This window comes from Bombina bombina, chromosome 2, assembly GCF_027579735.1.
Source record: "Bombina bombina isolate aBomBom1 chromosome 2, aBomBom1.pri, whole genome shotgun sequence".
Lineage (NCBI taxonomy): Eukaryota > Metazoa > Chordata > Amphibia > Anura > Bombinatoridae > Bombina > Bombina bombina.
In genome coordinates, this window is record NC_069500.1 from 555008776 (window position 1) to 555028789 (window position 20014).

Below are 20014 nucleotides of genomic sequence, written 5' to 3' on the forward strand. Positions count from 1 at the left end.
TTTACACTCTGTGGTTGGTGGAAATTGAACTTCCACATCTACAAAGATCTTTTGAACATTTGTTATCCACTTGTTATCCACTTGCTATACTGCTATACACTTGTTATCCACTTGCTATACACTTGTTATCCACTTGCTATACACTTGTTATCCACTTGCTATACACTTGTTATCCACTTGTTATACACTTGCTATACACCTGTTATCCACATAAGGTAAATCTGTGCAACTATTTTGTGCTAATGTTTGTATAGTTTGTTTTCTTTCTTGAACGGTTGTCCATATATACCCCAAATCGTCTCCAGCACAGCATATTGAAGTCAGATTTTGGATATGTATAGTTCCGGTATCATCATATAAACAGTAATTTGGTCTATACTATTTTCCTGATGGAGGTGATCAAAAAATATCCTGGATTAACAGTCACATTGGCTATATTACAAAAGGTGTTGCCATCACATGTGTAATTATCCTGTTTTCGAATTCATGTTGGATTCACCCATTCCCACCGAACAATTTGACTTTCTTTACAATCTCTTCTCCTGGTGTTACGGCTTATGCCCCAAAAAGCTCTCCATGGAGGCCAAAAATAAGAATCCATATACTGAATTTCATATATGTTCCACTTTGGCTGGGGATTCCCGTCAACTTCCGCCCGAACAATATAGAAGATCTGGGAGTTTCAACTTAATATCCAAGAGACACATTTGCCCTTGAATTAAGAATTCCAATAAATGAAAGTCCCAGGTACTCTATATATACTCTAATAATAGTTAACTGTCTATTGGCTAGATTTAGAGTTTTGTCGGTAACGACCCGAAAATCTAACGCCGGCTTTTTTCTGGCCGCACCATAAAAATAACTCTGGTATTGAGAGTCCACATAAAGGCTGCGTTAGGCTCCAAACAAGGAGCGTAGAGCATATTTAACGCAGCTTCAACTCTCGATACCAGAGTTGCTTACGCAAGCGGCCAGCCTAAAAAACGTGCTCGTGCACGATTCCCCCATAGAAAACAATGGGGCTGTTTGAGCTGAAAAAAAACCTAACACCTGCAAAAAAGCCGCGTTCAGCTCCTAACGCAGCCCCATTGTTTGCTATGCGGAAACACTTCCTACGTCTGCACCTAACACCCTAACATGTACCCCGAGTCTAAACACCCCTAACCTTACACTTATTAACCCCTAATCTGCCGCCCCCGCTATCGCTGACCCCTGCATATTATTATTAACCCCTAATCTGCCGCTCCGTAAACCGCCGCTACTTACATTATCCCTATGTACCCCTAATCTGCTGCCCTAACATCGCCGACCCCTATATTATATTTATTAACCTCTAATCTGCCCCCCACAACGTCGCCTCCACCTGCCTACACTTATTAACCCCTAATCTGCCGAGCGGACCTGAGCGCTACTATAATAAAGTTATTAACCCCTAATCCGCCTCACTAACCCTATAATAAATAGTATTAACCCCTAATCTGCCCTCCCTAACATCGCCGACACCTAACTTCAATTATTAACCCCTAATCTGCCGACTGGAGCTCAAAGCTATTCTAATAAATGTATTAACCCTTAAAGCTAAGTCTAACTCTAACACTAACACCCCCCTAAATTAAATATAATTTTAATCTAACGAAATTAATTAACTCTTATTAAATAAATTATTCCTATTTAAAGCTAAATACTTACCTGTAAAATAAATCCTAATATAGCTACAATATAAATTATAATGATATTATAGCTATTTTAGGATTAATATTTATTTTACAGGTAACTTTGTATTTATTTTAACCAGGTACAATAGCTATTAAATAGTTAAGAACTATTTAATAGCTAAAATAGTTAAAATAATTACAAAATTACCTGTAAAATAAATCCTAACCTAAGTTACAATTAAACCTAACACTACACGATCAATAAATTAATTAAATAAAATACCTATAATTATCTACAATTAAACCTAACACTACACTATCAATAAATAAATTAAATACAATACCTACAAATAACTACAATGAAATAAACTATCTAAAGTACAAAAAATAAAAAAGAACTAAGTTACAAAAAATAAAAAAATATTTACGAACATAAGAAAAATATTACAACAATTTTAAACTAATTACACCTACTCTAAGCCCCCTAATAAAATAACAAAGCCGGGGGGGGCGGAGCCAGCTCTGAGTCTGAATGGACGCACGATCACATAGCTCCTGTCATCTATCTTTAAAAAGCATATACTAGACTGCTTAACTCAACTGAATCGATCCTTATAGGCTACCTCATAGCTCTGGGTTCTCTACGGAGCCGCCTGAGGATTGTGAGACATTATTATTTACAGCTAGCCGGCAAGATCTAGTGGCACAATTAACCAGGGCCCATGAAGGCAGCCATCTTTTAACTCCACGAGGGAACTCACACAGGAGAGAGGGGTAGCTCAACTATTTACCACTCAATGTGAGGTTTTTTTGGATCTTGCACCTTCTTGCCGCTTGTGAATTGAGCCCTAACACCGCTCCAGTTGAAAAATGGTGGGCCGTGAATGAAGAGGGCCGTGACTGAATCTGCAGCAATAGTCCCCTACTCAGACCACGTCAGTTCAGCTGTCAACCCGCTACAACAACAAGCGATCTTTAAGAAACGACATCACCTGCAAAACCAGCATGATGACTTGTGGGGAACAAGTAACCTCCACGATATTTGCGGACATCAAGGAACATCTCAAGATTTTGGCTGCAGAAGCGGAAGCATTCTTTGCCCATAGCCGCATTACTCCTGTGGTAACTAAAGATGCGCCATTGACCCAGAAGTCTCTAGAGAAGAACCCGCTCTTACAGATGCGCAGCCCTAAGCCTCCAGACACCAGGCATCACATCGCTCACGGAACCACTTGTACAGGCATGTTAAATCTAGCTGATGGGAACTACAATATCCACCCCCTCTTGCTTACAACTAACACTAAGGTATTAACCCTGAGTGAACCCTCACCCATCCTCAGGCTGTCTGGCTGGATAATATGTACACCACATTGCTGTGGCCTCCATGATGAACACACATCGTTGCCAGTGTCTAGATCAATCAGTAACGGAAACGGTCCTGCAATAAAGAGATTTGACATACTCCCGATCAATGAACTGACTTACTCCTTACATCGCAACTCTCCTGAAGTATGTGTCATACAGACTGGGGTTGGTTAGGCTGTATATGGTCCATATCGTCTAGGATTCTCCTGGACAAGTATTTACATGCTGTTTTTATATCATCTCTGATCCCACAGTATGTACTTTATTGTCCTCAGAAGTGTCGCTGCATTTGATGAGGTTTTTCTGATGTTTTAGAGACACTTAATGATTCTGCAGGACTCTGATTATAGACACCTAACTGCCAGTTAACTCACTCACATGTTTTATGAAAGCAGGGGTACTACCGCCTATAAGTTATATAGTGAATTTGAGATAGCTCCTGTTATGGCTCCTTCTATTTCAATGCTTTTATATGCTGTAAGTTAGATGTCCACTTTGCATCACTATCATTTATTAATAACATTCAACTCTGTGCAGCATGTGGTGGGGAGAGGTATCATCCGGTTATTACTGTCACTGTCTGTGAAATATATCTTAGCTGGAGCTTATATACCTATAGGGTTAATTCCTTAACCTAATGATACAGCTCTGTTATCTTTGATACAGTCTATATGTCTTATAATTTGTAGCTGTACCTCAACCTATTGCGGTTTATTATTCTAGCTAATATTTTTACTTGCCTACTATATCTCAAGGAGCATCCCTTGCTCCCCTGTTTTATTACCATAGTCACGACCCTATGTTATACTTTAGTAACTACATAAAGAGAGGTCCTTGCTTAGTGATCCTACATTAGCTATTGCCCTGATTAGACTTATAATCTAATATTCCATTGCAAAGTTCTGGTCTAAATAATAAATAGTCTGACTATCTGGTCACTGACACCTACCACTTATAATACCTACTCCTGTATTATCAACTTACATATCTGGGTGTAGTATAGCCCACTGTTAATGTGTATTCGCCTCTAGCTAATACAGAACAATACCAGGTGTTAATGTTTCGCTATGACCCATCTCTATTGTTTTATCTCCCCTTCAAGAGTATATGGTTTAACTGTTATGTGTTTTTATGTGTTTTTATTGTTTGGTAAGGTCTGTGTGATTTACCTTTGCAGCTGTAACTCTTTAGGATTAGTTAAGTTTAGGGCTCATTGTCTATTTAAATTGTCTTACACACCTTGTTTACCCAAGGTATGTGGGCAGGACTCTTATAAATTCCTCAGGTATTAACTGTTTATTGCTTGATCCCTTTATCTCTATAGTCTCTTCACCTGAGGTTGATATCGTATATATTGTCAAGCCTCACCCTTGTTGTTAATGTCATGTGCAACTGAGTAATCTGAGTTGCCCAGTATTAACTCCTAGTTGCCTTTACGCTAATTCTTAACTTCCTTATAGCATAGGTCCTAAACTAGCGTTGGTCCTGATGCATAGATTACATGTTAAGGGCGCTATATCTCATAGTTTCTCAAAGTTAAGTATTATGTACATATACGCTACTCTACTGTTTTCTGACCCACCTGATGTAAAAGTTTTATACCAGGCTGTAAATCATAACACATATTTTGCCTCACATAGCATTAACCTCTATAATCATATATTGTCTGTTTTCTTTTTACATGACTTTGATATTTTTAATAACCTGTTATATGTCATGACTTTGCATCGGATTTGATGGGATATGCTATTCTTAGTTACTGTTGTATTACAGATTTATCTTTTATGTGCGATCTAACATTCAGTTTGATATGTCAGAGTCAGTTTCCACATTATGTGTTTTAGAGGCCTAACTCACAGATATATATTATAGTCTGATATCAATCTAATACCAAGTTGTATATATGTGATATTTATCCTATTATCTCACTGTATCAATGAATCCCCAATACAGCTTTTTCCATTTTACTATCTAACCCTAGCATATAGCGCTAGCAAATTTTGCTAAAATATATAGACTAGCCATATACTTTAATACGCTTACTCTCCTATGTCCCTGAGTGTTTTCCTGCCTGCAATCGGCTAACATGCCCTGTGTCATTGCTGCCCTAAATAGGTATATTATACTGTGGTCCCCATGCATAATTATGGTACTGCTAATGCTCATTCCTTTTTTAACCATATACAAAAACAGCTTAGGTTCAGGAGTATTATTTCAGCGTAGCTAATTGTGCAACTAAGCTAGCATGTGGAGTAACTGTCTGGCTTTCTGCGGCCGAGAAAGACTGGACAGTCTTAACTACTATATATAGCACGTCTGCATTCTATGCTACTCTTTGGCCCAGTAGAGGCCACAGATCTGATTACCAAGTGCTATCCCATTTCCATGAAACTAATGGTCTTATTAGAGATCTATTAACTAGTCAGCCAGCTACGCCATTTTTCTCACCTATAACCTGAAAACCTATGACCAGACACTAGTATATTGATGGTCTCGCCTGTAACATGCCACTATCCAGGTACCCCACATGGCTCCGCCCCCCCCCATCAGAGTTCACCCTTATTGCAAGTGAACAAATCAGCGGTATTTATCCGCAATTGCTGATATATTGTTATAAGTTTTCCTTACATCTGTATGTTATATTCAGTTTACCATACTATAGGATGTATATGTTACAAGAATGTCCAATATATTTCTATTCACAGCTATGGTTATTACTATCATTCCTCTTTCCTATATCATTAGCCTTGACAGGTTCAAGAGCATTACTTCAAGCAGATGAGGAACATAGCTAAAGAAAAAGAGGTTTCATTATTATGTATATATTCTCTCTCTTGTTTTTATTTTTTGTGTAGACTTAACTATCTCTAGAAATGGCATGATATTCTTTATACATTGTGTGTTGCAGAGATCATCCATGGTGTCATATGTCTACAGAATTAATATATATGTTGTCATGTAATGAATGATGTATTACTAATAACCTCAATAAAAAACTTTGATTTAAAAAAAAAAATAACAAATCCCCCCAAAATAAAAAAATGCCCTACCCTATTCTAAATTACTAAAGTTCAAAGCTCTTTTACCTTACCAGCCCTGAACAGGGCCCTTTGCGGGGCATGCCCCAAGAAGTTCAGCTCTTTTGCCTGTAAAAAAAAACATACAATACCCCCCCAACATTACAACCCACCACCCACATACCCCTAATCTAACCCAAACCCCCCTTAAATAAACCTAACACTAAGCCCCTGAAGATCTTCCTACCTTATCTTCACCATACCAGGTTCACCGATCGATCCAGAAGAGCTCCTCCGATGTCCTGATCCAAGCCCAAGCGGGGGGCTGAAGAGGTCCATGATCCAGCTGAAGTCTTCATCCAAGCGGGGCAGAAGAGGTCTTCCATCCGATTGAAGTCTTCATCCAAGCGGGATCTTCTATGGTCATCCATCCGGAGCGGAGCGGCAGGATCCTGAAGACCTCCGACGTGGAACATCCATCCTGGCCGACGACTGAACGACGAATGACGGTTCCTTTAAATGACGTCATCCAAGATGGCGTCCCTCGAATTCCGATTGGCTGATAGGATTCTATCAGCCAATCGGAATTAAGGTAGGAATATTCTGATTGGCTGATTCCATCAGCCAATCAGAATCAAGTTCAATCCGATTGGCTGATCCAATCAGCCAATCGGATTGAACTTGATTCTGATTGGCTGATTCCATCAGCCAATCAGAATATTCCTACCTTTATTCCGATTGGCTGATAGAATCCTATCAGCCAATTGGAATTCGAGGGACGCCATCTTGGATGACGTCATTTAAAGGAACCGTCATTCGTCGTTCAGTCGTCGGCCAGGATGGATGTTCCGCGTCGGAGGTCTTCAGGATCCTGCCGCTCCGCTCCGGATGGATGACCAGCCGGATCATGGACCTCTTCAGCCCCCCGCTTGGGCTTGGATCAGGACATAGGAGGAGCTCTTCTGGATCGATCGGTGAACCTGGTATGGTGAAGATAAGGTAGGAAGATCTTCAGGGGCTTAGTGTTAGGTTTATTTAAGGGTGGTTTGGGTTAGATTAGGGGTATGTGGGTGGTGGGTTGTAATGTTGGGGGGCTTGGGTATTGTATGTTTTTTTTTACAGGCAAAAGAGCTGAACTTCTTGGGGCATGCCCCGCAAAGGGCCCTGTTCAGGGCTGGTAAGGTAAAAGAGCTTGGAACTTTAGTAATTTAGAATAGGGTAGGGCATTTTTTTATTTTGGGGGGCTTTGTTATTTTATTAGGGGGCTTAGAGTAGGTGTAATTAGTTTAAAATTGTTGTAATATTTTTCTTATGTTTGTAAATATGTTTTTATTTTTTGTAACTTAGTTCTTTTTATTTTTTGTACTTTAGATAATTTATTTCATTGTAGTTATTTGTAGGTATTGTATTTAATTTATTTATTGATAGTGTAGTGTTAGGTTTAATTGTAGATAATTATAGGTATTTTATTTAATTAATTTATTGATAGTGTAGTGTTAGGTTTAATTGTAACTTAGGTTAGGATTTATTTTACAGGTAATTTTGTAATTATTTTAACTATTTTAGCTATTAAATAGTTCTTAACTATTTAATAGCTATTGTACCTGGTTAAAATAAATACAAAGTTACCTGTAAAATAAATATTAATCCTAAAATAGCTATAATATAATTATAATTTATATTGTAGCTATATTAGGATTTATTTTACAGGTAAGTATTTAGCTTTAAATATGAATCATTTATTTAATAAGAGTTAATTAATTTTGTTAGATTAAAATTATATTTAACTTAGGGGGGTGTTAGTGTTAGACTTAGCTTTAGGGGTTAATACATTTATTAGAATAGCGGTGAGCTCCAGTCGGCAGATTAGGGGTTAATAATTTAAGTTAGGTGTCGGCGATGTTAGGGAGGGCAGATTAAGGGTTAATACTATTTATTATAGGGTTAGTGAGGCGGATTAGGGGTTAATAACTTTATAATAATAGCGGTGCGGTCCGCTCGGCAGATTAGGGGTTAATAAGTGTAGGCAGGTGGAGGCGACGTTGAGGGGGGCAGATTAGGGGTTAATAAATATAATATAGGGGTCGGCGGTGTTAGGGGCAGCAGATTAGGGGTACATAAGTATAACGTAGGTGGCGGCGCTTTGCGGTCAGCAGATTAGGGGTTAATTATTGTAGGTAGCTGGCTGCGACGTTGTGGGGGGCAGGTTAGGGGTTAATAAATATAATATAGGGGTCGGCGGTGTTAGGGGTACATAAGTATAACGTAGGTGGCGGTCGGCAGATTAGGGGTTAAAAAAATTTAATCGAGTGGCGGCGATGTGGGGGGACCTCGGTTTAGGGGTACATAGGTAGTTTATGGGTGTTAGTGTACTTTAGAGTACAGTAGTTAAGAGCTTTATGAACCGGCGTTAGCCCAGAAAGCTCTTAACTACTGACTTTTTTCCTGCGGCTGGAGTTTTGTCGTTAGATGTCTAACGCTCACTTCAGACACGACTCTAAATACCGGAGTTAGAAAAATCCCATTGAAAAGATAGGATACGCAATTTACGTAAGGGGATCTGCGGTATGGAAAAGTCGCGGCTGAAAAGTGAGCGTTAGACCCTTTTTTTAATGACTCCAAATACCGGAGGTAGCCTAAAACCAGCGTTAGGAGCCTCTAACGCTGGTTTTCACGGCTAACGCCAAACTCTAAATCTAGGCCTAAGTGTCTCTTATTCCTGTCCAGATGTATCCAGTCCAACAAATGTCTCAACCAATGATGAGTTATTTGTTTTTTTAGAATACATATTGTTTTGTTCAGCATTTTTTCAATAAAAACATGTTATATATAAGCTTTAAGCCTATGCCATGTCAGTCAGCAACTCAGGATTTCTTTCTTCTATATAGATTCATATAGGCCAAGTAGACTGGTTCACAAGAATCACACCCTATATGGCCTACCAATCACAGATGGATGTTTTCTTAGGACTTGCTGTGAGTCCTATCCCCCGAGATATATATTTATTAAGATACAACTAACAGCACCAATTTAAATGTGAAAATTATCAACTACAATAATCAAATACATTCTGCTTGCAAAAATCTATGCAGAATGAAGGTGAACAGGAATAGTAAATAGTATGCCAATACAGAGAAACTATTACTGATTGTGAACAAATATTTAATGTACTCAATTGATTTAACAGATGTCACAAGGAAAACGAGCATCAAACATATAAATAAAAAAAATTAATTTATTCTTAGGTACGGCAAACTAAAAACAGTAAGAAAACCATATATATAAGTGCATTGTAACCCTTTGCAGTTAAAGGGACATGAAACCCAAAATTTTTCTTTCATGATTCATATAATGGGGCCTATTTAATAAAGGCCTGTTGGACCTGATCCGACAGTGCGGATCAGGTCCGACAGACCTCGCTGAATGCGGAGAGCAATACGCTCTCCGTATTCAGCATTGCACCAACAGCTCTTGTGAGCTGCTGGTGCAACGCCGCCCCCTGCAGATTCGTGGCCAGTCGGCCACCAGCAGGGAGGTGTCTATCAACCCGATCGTACTTGATCGGGTTGAATTGAATACAATTTCTAACAACTTTCCAATTTACTTCTATTATTTTATTTGCTTCTTTCTCTTGTTATCCTTTGCTGAAATGTTTATCTAGGTTCTAGCTGTTGATTGGTTGCTGCATATATAAATTGATTGTCATTGGCTCACCCATGTGTTTAGTTAGAAACCAGTAGTGCATTGCTGCTCCTTCAACAAATGATACCAAGAGAATAAAACAGATTAGATAATAGAAGTAAATTAGAAAGTTGTTTAAAAATGTATTCTCTATCTGAATCATGAAATACATTTTTGGGTTTTTATGTCCCTTTAAGTAGATGAAAACATGAAAAATCATATTTATGCAATATTCATATTTAATAAAGTGCTATAGTGTGTATTTACTGTAAATATTTCACATTCCAATGCTCTTTGCATAGGGGGATATGTTCTACGTATTGATGAATAGATATTCCTATATATCTGTATATCTATATCTATATATAATTATATACATATATATATTATATGTATTTATGAATAAATAGAACATATTCTTCTATGTGAAGAACATTGGAATGTAAAATATTAATATTTTCATGTTGGATTAGCGCACTTGAGAACATGCAATCGGATTTTCACGCGAGTAGGGTGTTTTTTCCCACTTTTTTGCTCCATTGACTTCTATGGGAGAATACATTATCATGCTTGCGATATTCTAAGTTCGGCTTTTTACACGCATCAGGTTAGCACAAGAGTGAAAACTGTTTACTTTCAACTTGTAATACGAGTGCTACCCATCGCTCGTAAAAACCTTACCTCTGGAAGAGTTACCACTCGAGCGGGAGTGTTAAATACCGCTCCACTTGTAATCAGTGAGAACTGCATATGTAAAAGGCTTAGAGAATATGAGTTGTGAGAGAGCTTCAGACACACCCAGAAAATCCCCATGTCCCTCCCATTTTTGTTGGTTCCTATCTTTGTTGTGGCATGGTAGTGAAGCATCTTAGATCTGCCTTTCACTTGAAATGGTAGTTGTATTATATGCAATCCTCCTACAAACCTGTATCTATATAATATAATATACTGTATTAGTGCCTCTTCTTGCAGAATAAAAGTGTTTGCTATTTATTTAAATTTCTTTCATGTAATTGGCAAGAGTCCATGAGCTAGTGACGTATGGGATATACATTCCTACCAGGAGGGGAAAAGTTTCCCAAACCTCAAAATGCCTATAAATACACCCCCCACTACACCCACAAATCAGTTTTACACCCTTTGCCTCCTATGGAGGTGGTGAAGTAAGTTTGTGCTAGATTTCTACGTTGATATGCGTTTTTCAGCATGCTGAAGCCCGGTTCCTCTCAGAGTGCAATGAATGACAGAGGGACGTGAAGGGAGTATTACCTTTTGAATACAATGGTCATCCTATCGGGGATCTATTTCTTAGGTTTAGTGATGTTGCGAACATAAAAATTTGGGTTCGCGAACGGGGAACGCGAACTTCCACAACTGTTCGTGAACGTGCAAACCTGGCGAACCGCCATAGAATTCAATAGGCAGGTGAATTTTAAAACCCACAGGGACTCTTTCTGGCCACAATAGTGATGGAAAAGTTGTTTCAAGGGGACTATGGCATGCCGGAGGGGGATCCATGGCAAAACTCCCATGGAAAATTACATAGTTGATGCAGAGTCTGGTTTTAATCCATAAAGGGCATACATCACCTAACATTCCTAAATTGTTTGGAATAACGTGCTTTAAAACATCAGGTATGATGTTGTATCAATCAGGTAGTGTAAGGGTTATGCCCGCTTCACAGTGACAGACCAAACTCCCTGTTGAACGCACGGCAAACAACCGCAAACAGTCCATTTGCACAACCGCAAACTCCCCATTTGCACAAGGTTGGATATCAAGCTAGCCATGTCCCGTTCCTTGTCCTCACTGATGTCATTGAAGGTCTCTTCCTCCACCCAGCCATACACAACACCAAGGGTCCCTGAAAGGTGACAACAAGTCCCCTTTGACGCCTGCTGTGTTTGGTCTTCCACCTCCTCAAAGCCACCTTCCTCCTCTGACTCCTCTTCTTCAGACTCCTCTCTCTGCATTGCCTCTCTCTACATTATTATAAGGTGTGTTAAGTAGTACTATTCCTATCAGTTTAATCCCTGTTATGTCCCCTATCAGGGGACGTGTATATGGCATCGATTTTAGGAACCAGGAGATGGAAAAAGATGCTTGGTCGGTCCTCCTACTTTAAATTTGGGGCACTACGCGTGCAATCTAATGTGCCACCAGATAGGAGTGGTGTGTTAAGTAGTTCTATTCTTATTAGTTTAATCCCTGTTACGTCCCCTATCAGGGGACGTGTATATGGCATCGATTTTAGGAACCGGAAGATGGAAAAAGATGCTTGGTCGGTCCTCCTACTTCAAATTTGGGGCACTGCGCGTGCAATCTAATGTGCCACCAGATAGGAGTGGTGTGTTAAGTAGTACTATTCTTATCAGTTTAATCCCTGTTACGTCCCCTATCAGTGTTGTTTTTTTTTTAGATCTACACTACTGTTACACCAGATATGAGTTGCACTGGCAGACAGGCACTGAAACGCACACGTGTGAAGGAAACTGACTGCTTTTATTTCCCAGTCAAAAAAGTTTTTTTTTTTTTTAAATGTACACTACTGTTACAACAGATATGAGTGGTGGCACTGGTGTGACACTGTGCCCTGGCAGGCAGGCACTGAAACGCACACGTGTGAAGGAAACTGACTGCTATTATTTCACAGTCAAAAAAGTGTTGTTTTTTTTAAATGTACACTACTGTTACACCAGATATGAGTTGCACTGGTGTGACACTGTGCCCTGGCAGGCAGGCACTGAAACGCACACGTGTGAAGGAAACTGACTGCTATTATTTAACACAGTCAAAAAAGTGTTGTTTTTTTAAATGTACACTATTGTTACACCAGATATGAGTTGCACTGGAGTGACACTATGCCCTGGCAGGCACTGAAACGCACACGTGTGAAGGAAACTGACTGCTATTATTTCACAGTCAAAAAAGTGTTTTTTTTTTTTTAAATGTACACTACTGTTACACCAGATATGAGTTGCACTGGGGTGACACTGTGCCCTGGCAGGCACTGAAACGCACACGTGTGAAGGAAACTGACTGCTATTATTTAACACAGTCAAAAAAGTGTTTTTTTTTTTTTAAATGTACACTACTGTTACACCAGATATGAGTTGCACTGGGGTGAAACTGTGCCCTGGCAGGCACTGAAACGCACACGTGTGAAGGAAACTGACTGCGATTATTTAACACAGTCAAAAAAGTGTTGTTTTTTTTTAAATGTACACTACTGTTACACCAGATATGAGTAGCACTGGGGTGACACTGTGCCCTGGCAGGCACTGAAACGCACACGTGTGAAGGAAACTGACTGCTATTATTTAACACAGTCAAAAAAGTGTTGTTTTTTTAAAATGTACACTACTGTTACACCAGATATGAGTGGTGGCACTGGGCAAGTGGGCACAGTATACGCTGTGAGCCTGACACACATGCTGGCAGGCAGGCAACTGCAATTAGATTACACAGGAAAAAAAAAAAAAAGCAGACTGTCTTTCAAGCCCTAAAAAGGGCTTTTTGGGGTGCTGTCCTTACAGCAGAGATCAGATGAGTCCTTCAGGACTGTGGTGGACACTGAATACACTAGCCTAGCTATCGATTTCCCTATTAAATCAGTAGCAGATACACTGTCCCTCCTCTCACTAAGAATGCAGCTTCCGAATGAATCTAAAATGGATGCTGTCCAGGAGGTAGGAGGGTCTGGGAGGGAGGGTCTGCTGCTGATTGGCTGGAATGTGTCTGCTGACTGTGAGGTGCAGGGTCAAAGTTTTACTCAATGATGACGAATAGGGGGCGGATCGAACATCGCATATGTTCACCCGCCAAGGCGAACGCGAACAAGCTATGTTCGCCGGGAACTATTCGCCGGCGAACTATTAGCGACATCACTCCTTAGGTTCTCTGTTATCGGTTGTAGAGATTCTTCCTACCTCCCTTTTCAGATCGACGATATACTCTTATATACCATTACCTCTACTGATCCTCGTTTCAGTACTGGTTTGGCTATCTACTTTATGTAGATGAGTGTCTTAGGGTAAGTATATTTCCTTTTATTTATGACACTCTCAGCTATGGTTTGGCACTTTATATGTAAAGTTCTAAATATATGTTTTATACTTATATTTGCCATGATTCAGGTTAATCAGTATATTTCCAGTATATTTCCTTCAGTTTCATTTTTGGGAAATGCATAAAAAATAAAAAAAATATATATATATGTATTTCTTACCTTAAATTTTTCAATTGACTTTCTTTCTAAATTGCGGGCTGTTAGGCCCGTGGGAGCGCTAAATGCTATAATTTATTGCGTTATTTTTGGCGCAAGACTTTTTTGGCACAAGATTTACGTTTGTTGACTTTATGTCGTCATTTCCGGCATCTTAGTTGGCGCCGAGAGTTTTCACGTAGTTGCGTCATCTATGACGCTCGTGTTTGTTGCAGATGTTTTTGGCGCCAAAGAATATTTGTCAGTTTGGGCGTCATACTTGGCGTCACATTTTGACATTATTTAAGTCATTATTTCTTTTTGCTTTTGGTTTCCAGAGGCTTATTCTGTTTGCATTTTTTCCCATTCATGAATCTGTCATATAAGGAAAGTGATAATTTTGCTTTATATGTTGTTTTTTCTATTACATATTGCAAGATGTCTCAAGCTGACCCTGTTTCAGAATCTACTACTGGAATCCTGCTGCATGATGTTTGTTCTACCAAAGCTAAGTGCATTTGTTGTAAACTTGTGGTAACTGTTCCTCCGGCTGTAGTTTGTGTTAGTGGTCATGATAAACTTTCTAAAGCAGAAAATATTTCCATTAGTAATAATCCATTACCTGTTGTTGTTCCTTCAACATCTAATGTTCAGGATATTCCTGTTAATGTAAGAGAATTTGTTTCTAATTCTATTCAGAAGGCCTTGTCTGTTATACCACCTTCTAATAAACGTAAAAGGTCTTTTAAAACTTCTCATAATTTCAATGAATTTTTAAATGACCGACAGCATTCTGATTTATCTCTCTCTGATGAGGATCTATCTGGTTCAGAAGATTCTGCCTCAGATATTGACACTGACAAAACTTCATATTTTTTTAAAATGGAGTATATTCGTTCTTTATTAAAAGAGGTGTTGATTGTATTAGATATGGAGGAGACTAGTTCTCTTGATATTAAAACTAGTAAACGTTTAAATTCGGTTTTTAAACCTCATGTAGTTATTCCAGAGGTTTTTCCAGTTCCTGATGCTATTTCAGATGTAATTTCTAGGGAATGGAATAGTCTGGGTACTTCATTTACTCCTTCTTTAAGGTTTAAGAAACTGTACCCTTTGCCAACTGATAGATTGGAGTTTTGGGAAAAGATCCCCAAAGTTGATGGGGCTATCTCTACTCTAGCAAAGCGTACTACTATTCCTACGGCAGATACTACTTCTTTTAAAGATCCTTTAGATAGGAAGCTTGAATCTTATCTAAGGAAGGCTTATTTATGTGCAGGTCATCTTCTTAGGCCTGCTATTTCTTTGGCTGATGTTGCTGCAGCTTCAACTTTTTGGTTGGAAACTTTAGCGCAACAAGTACCAGATCCTAATGTGTATAGCATTGTTAAGCTTATTCAACATGCTAATAATTTCATTTGTGATGCCATTTTTGATATTGTTAGAATTGATGTCAGGTATATGTCTTTAGCTATTTTAGCTAGAAGAGCTTTATGGCTTAAAACTTGGAATGCAGATATGACTTCTAAGTCAACATTGCTATCTCTTTCTTTCCAATGTAATAAATTATTTGGTTCTGAGTTGGATTCTATTATTTCAACTGTTACTGGGGGGAAGGGAGCTTTTTTGCCTCAGGATAAAAAGTCTAAGGGTAAATTTAGGGTTCCTAACCGGTTTCGTTTTCGGAACAGAAACCTGAACCTTCCCCTAAAGGAACGGTTTCCAATTGGAAGCCTTCTCCAGTCTGGAATAAATCCAAGCCTTTTATAAAACCAAAAGCAGCCCCCAAGTCCACATGAAGGTGCGGCCCTCATTCCAGCGCAGCTGGTAGGGGACAGACTAAGATTTTTCAAAGATGTTTGGATCAATTCAATCCAAAATCATTGGATCCAGAACATTGTTTCTTTCTCTCACGCATTCCAGTGAACCCAGTAAAGGCTCAGGCTTTCCTGAAGTGTGTTTCAGACCTGGAGTGATCTGGGGTAATTGTGCCAGTTCCCTTTCCGGAACGAGGTCTGGGGTTTAATTCAAATCTGTTCATTGTTCCAAAGAAAGAGGATTCTTTCAGACCAGTTCTGGATCTAAAATTTTTTAATCGTTATGTAAGAATACCAACATTCAAAATGGTGACTATAAGGACTATTCTGCCTTTTGTACAGCAAGGGCATTATATGTCCACAATAGACTTACAGAATGCATTTCTTCATATTCCGATTCATCCAGATCATTATCAGTTCCTGAGATTCTCTTTTCTAGGCAAGCATTACCAATGTGTTGCTCTTCCTTTTGGCCTAGCAACAGCTCCAAGGATCTTTTCAAAGGTTCTCGGTGCTCTACTTTCTGTAATCAGAGAGCAGGGTATTGCGGTGTTTCCTTATTTGGACAATATCTTGGTACTTGCTCAGTCTTTACATTCTGCAGAATCTCACACGAATCAACTAGTGTTGTTTCTTCAAAGACATGGTTGGAGGATCAATTTACCAAAAAGTTTCATGATTCCTCAGACAAGGGTAACCCTTTTAGGATTCCAAATAGAATCTGTATCCATGACTTTGTCTCTAACAGACAAAAGACGTCTGAAATTGGTTTCAGCTTGTCAGAACCTTCAGTCTCAATCATTCCCTTCAGTAGCTATGTGCATGGAGGATTTAGGCCTCATGACTGCAGCATCGGACGCGATCCCCTTTGCTCGTTTTCACATGAGACCGCTTCAGCTTTGTATGCTGAGCCAATGGTGCAGGGATTATACAAGGATATGACAATTAATATCCTTAAATCCCAATATTCGACTATCTCTGACTTGGTGGTTAGATCACCATCGTTTAGTTCAGGGGGCCTCTTTTGTTCATCCAACCTGGACTGTGATCACAACAGATGCGAGTCTTTCAGGTTGGGGAGCTGTCTGGGGATCTCTGACAGCGAAGGGGGTTTGGAAATCTCAAGAGGCGAGATTACCAATCAATATTTTGGAACTCTGTGCGATTCTCAGAGCTCTTTAGTTTTGGCCTCTTCTGAAGAAAGAATCATTTATTTGTTTTCAGACAGACAATGTCACAACCCTGGCGTATGTCAATCATCAAGGTGGGACTCGCAGTCCTCTAGCTATGAAAGAAGTATCTCGGATACTTCCATGGGCGGAATCCAGTTCCTGTCTAATCTCTGCGGTCCATATCCCAGGTATAGACAATTGGGAAGCGGATTATCTCAGTCACCAGACCTTACACCTGGGAGAATGGTCTCTGCACCCAGATGTGTTTCTTCAGATTATTCAGATGTGGGGGCTTCCAGAAATAGATCTGATGGCTTCTCATCTAAACAGGAAACTTCCCAGGTATCTGTCCAGGTCCAGGGATCCTCGGGCGGAAGCAGTGGATGCATTGTCACTTCCTTGGAATTATCAACCTGCTTATGTCTTTCCGCCTCTAGTTCTTCTTCCAAGAGTGATTTCCAAAATCATAATGGAACGTTCATTTGTACTGCTGGTGGCTCCAGCATGGCCACACAGGTTTTGGTATGTGGATCTTGTTTGGATGTCCAGTTGCCAACCTTGGCCACTTCCGTTAAGGCCAGACCTTCTATCTCAAGGTCCATTTTTCCATCAGGATCTCAAATCATTAAAATCGAAGGTATGGAGATTGAACGCCTAGTGCTTAGTCATAGAGGTTTCTCTGACTCAGTGATTAATACTATGTTGCAGGCTCGCAAATCTGTGTCTAGAAAGATTTATTACCGAGTTTGGAAGACTTACATTTCATGGTGTTCTTCTCATAAATTCTCTTGGCATTCTTTTAGAATTCCTAGGATTTTACAGTTTCTTCAGGATGGTTTGGATAAGGGTATGTCTGCAAGTTCCTTGAAAGGACAAATCTCTGCTCTTTCTGTTCTGTTTCACAGAAAAATTGCTAATCTTCCTGATATTCATTGTTTTGTTTAGGCTTTGGTTCGTATCAAGCCTGTCATTAAGCCAATTTCTCCTCCTTGGAGCCTTAATTTGGTTTTGAGGGCTTTACAGGCTCCTCCGTTTGAGCCTATGCATTCTTTGGAAATTAAATTACTTTCCTGGAAAGTATTGTTCCTTTTGGCCATCTCTTCTGCTTGAAGAGTTTCCGAATTATCTGCTCTTTCTTGTGAATCTCCTTTTCTGATTTTTCATCAGGATAAGGCGGTTTTGCGGACTTCATTTAAATTTTTACCTAAAGTTGTGAATTCCAACAACATTAGTAGATAAATTGTTGTCCCTTCGTTGTGTCCTAATCCTAAGAATTCTCTGGAGAGATCTTTACATTCTTTAGATGTGGTAAGAGCTTTGAAATATTATGTTGAAGCTACTAAAGATTTCAGGAAGACTTCTAGTCTATTTGTTATCTTTTCTGGTTCTAGGAAAGGTCAGAAGGCTTCTGCCATTTCTTTAGCATCTTGGTTAAAACTTTTGATTCATCATGCTTATTTGGAGTCGGGTAAATCCCCGCCTCAGAGGATTACGGCTCATTCTACTAGGTCAGTTTCTACTTCCTGGGCTTTTAAGAATGAAGCTTCTGTTGATCAGATTTGCAAAGCAGCGACTTGGTCTTCTTTGCATACTTTTACTAAATTCTACCATTTTGATGTTTTCTCTTCTTCAGAAGCAGTTTTTGGTAGAAAAGTACTTCAGACAGCTGTTTCAGTTTGATTCTTCTGCTTATAATTTCAGTTTTTTTTATTATAAGATTAAAACTTTTGATTTGGGTTGTGGATTAATTTTTCTGCGGAATTGGCTGTCTTTATTTTTATTCCTCCCTCTCTAGTGACTCTTGCGTGGAGTTCCACATCTTGGGTATTTGCTATCCCATACATCACTAGCTCATGGACTATTGCCAATTACATGAAAGAAAACATAATTTATGTAAGAACTTACCTGATAAATTCATTTCTTTCATATTGGCAAGAGTCCATGAGGCCCACCCTTTTTATGGTGGTTATGATTTTTTTTGTATAAAGCACAATTATTCCAATTCCTTGTTGATGCTTTCACTCCTTTCTTATCACCCCACTTCTTGGCTATTCGTTAAACTGAATTGTGGGTGTGGTGGGGGGTGTATTTATAGGCATTTTGTTGTTTGGGAAACTTTGCCCCTCCTGGTAGGAATGTGTATCCCATACGTCACTAGCTCATGGATTCTTGCCAATATGAAAGAAATGAATTTATCAGGTAAGTTCTTACATAAATTATGTTTTTTAGAAGGAAATAAAACATTTAGGGCTAGTGATATCTGGCTTTCACAACCATTTGCACGCAATTTCAATTCTGTGCGCATTACAAGTTGAAAGTAACTGAGAACGCGTGAGCACAATTGTGATTTACGCTAAAATGATTACCGCAATTTATAATTATAATATTACATAATGTAAAGGAAGGCACATAACTGAGAAATACCTACCTATTAAAGCATTTTTCTTTTGCAGTTGTTACTGGGGCTGGAGATGGTATTGGCAAAGCATACTCAATAGAGGTAAGAGAAATGTATATAAAAACTGACATTTTTAATGAATGAGGGTAATTTATTATCAGAAAAATCCTAAGTCAATTGAATGCCTTTTGAAATTGTTAAGTAAATCAAATCAATTTTTGTGCAATATTAATACATAAAGGGACATGAAACCCAAAAATTTTCTTTCAGGATTCAGATAGAGAATAGAATTTTAAACAACTTCCAATTTACTTATATTATTTAATTTGCTTCTTTCTCTTGTTATCCTTTGCTGAAAGGTTTATCTAGGCAAGCTCAGGAGCAGCAAATAGCCTAGGTTCTATCTGCTGATTGGTAGCTGCATATATATACTGATTGTCTGAATACTAATAAGGAACAATAGAATTTCAGAGTAAATAGTTTTTTGTGTAGATATATGAAACTCTCTGTGTGTCCATTCTGTTGGAATATACTGATTGTCTTTGTCTCATCCATTTGTTCAGTTAGAAACTAGTAGTGCATTACTGCTCCTTCAACAAATAATACCAATAGAATGAAACAAATAAGATAATAGAAGTAAATTAGAAAGTTATTTAAAATGGTATTATCTATCTGAATCATGAAGGAAAAATTTTGGGTTTCATG

General features: G+C 38.8%; 1 protein-coding gene across 1 annotated transcript in view; it reads left to right on the forward strand.

The window, feature by feature from the left end:
* The window catches only part of HSD17B3 (hydroxysteroid 17-beta dehydrogenase 3), a 319986-nt gene that overhangs the window by 75861 nt on the left and 224111 nt on the right, over positions 1 to 20014 (forward strand). Inside the window, exon 2 of the mRNA XM_053699963.1 lies at positions 19365 to 19411. Within this exon, the coding sequence (XP_053555938.1) occupies positions 19365 to 19411 (47 nt within the window). The remainder of the gene's footprint in view (positions 1 to 19364; positions 19412 to 20014) is intronic.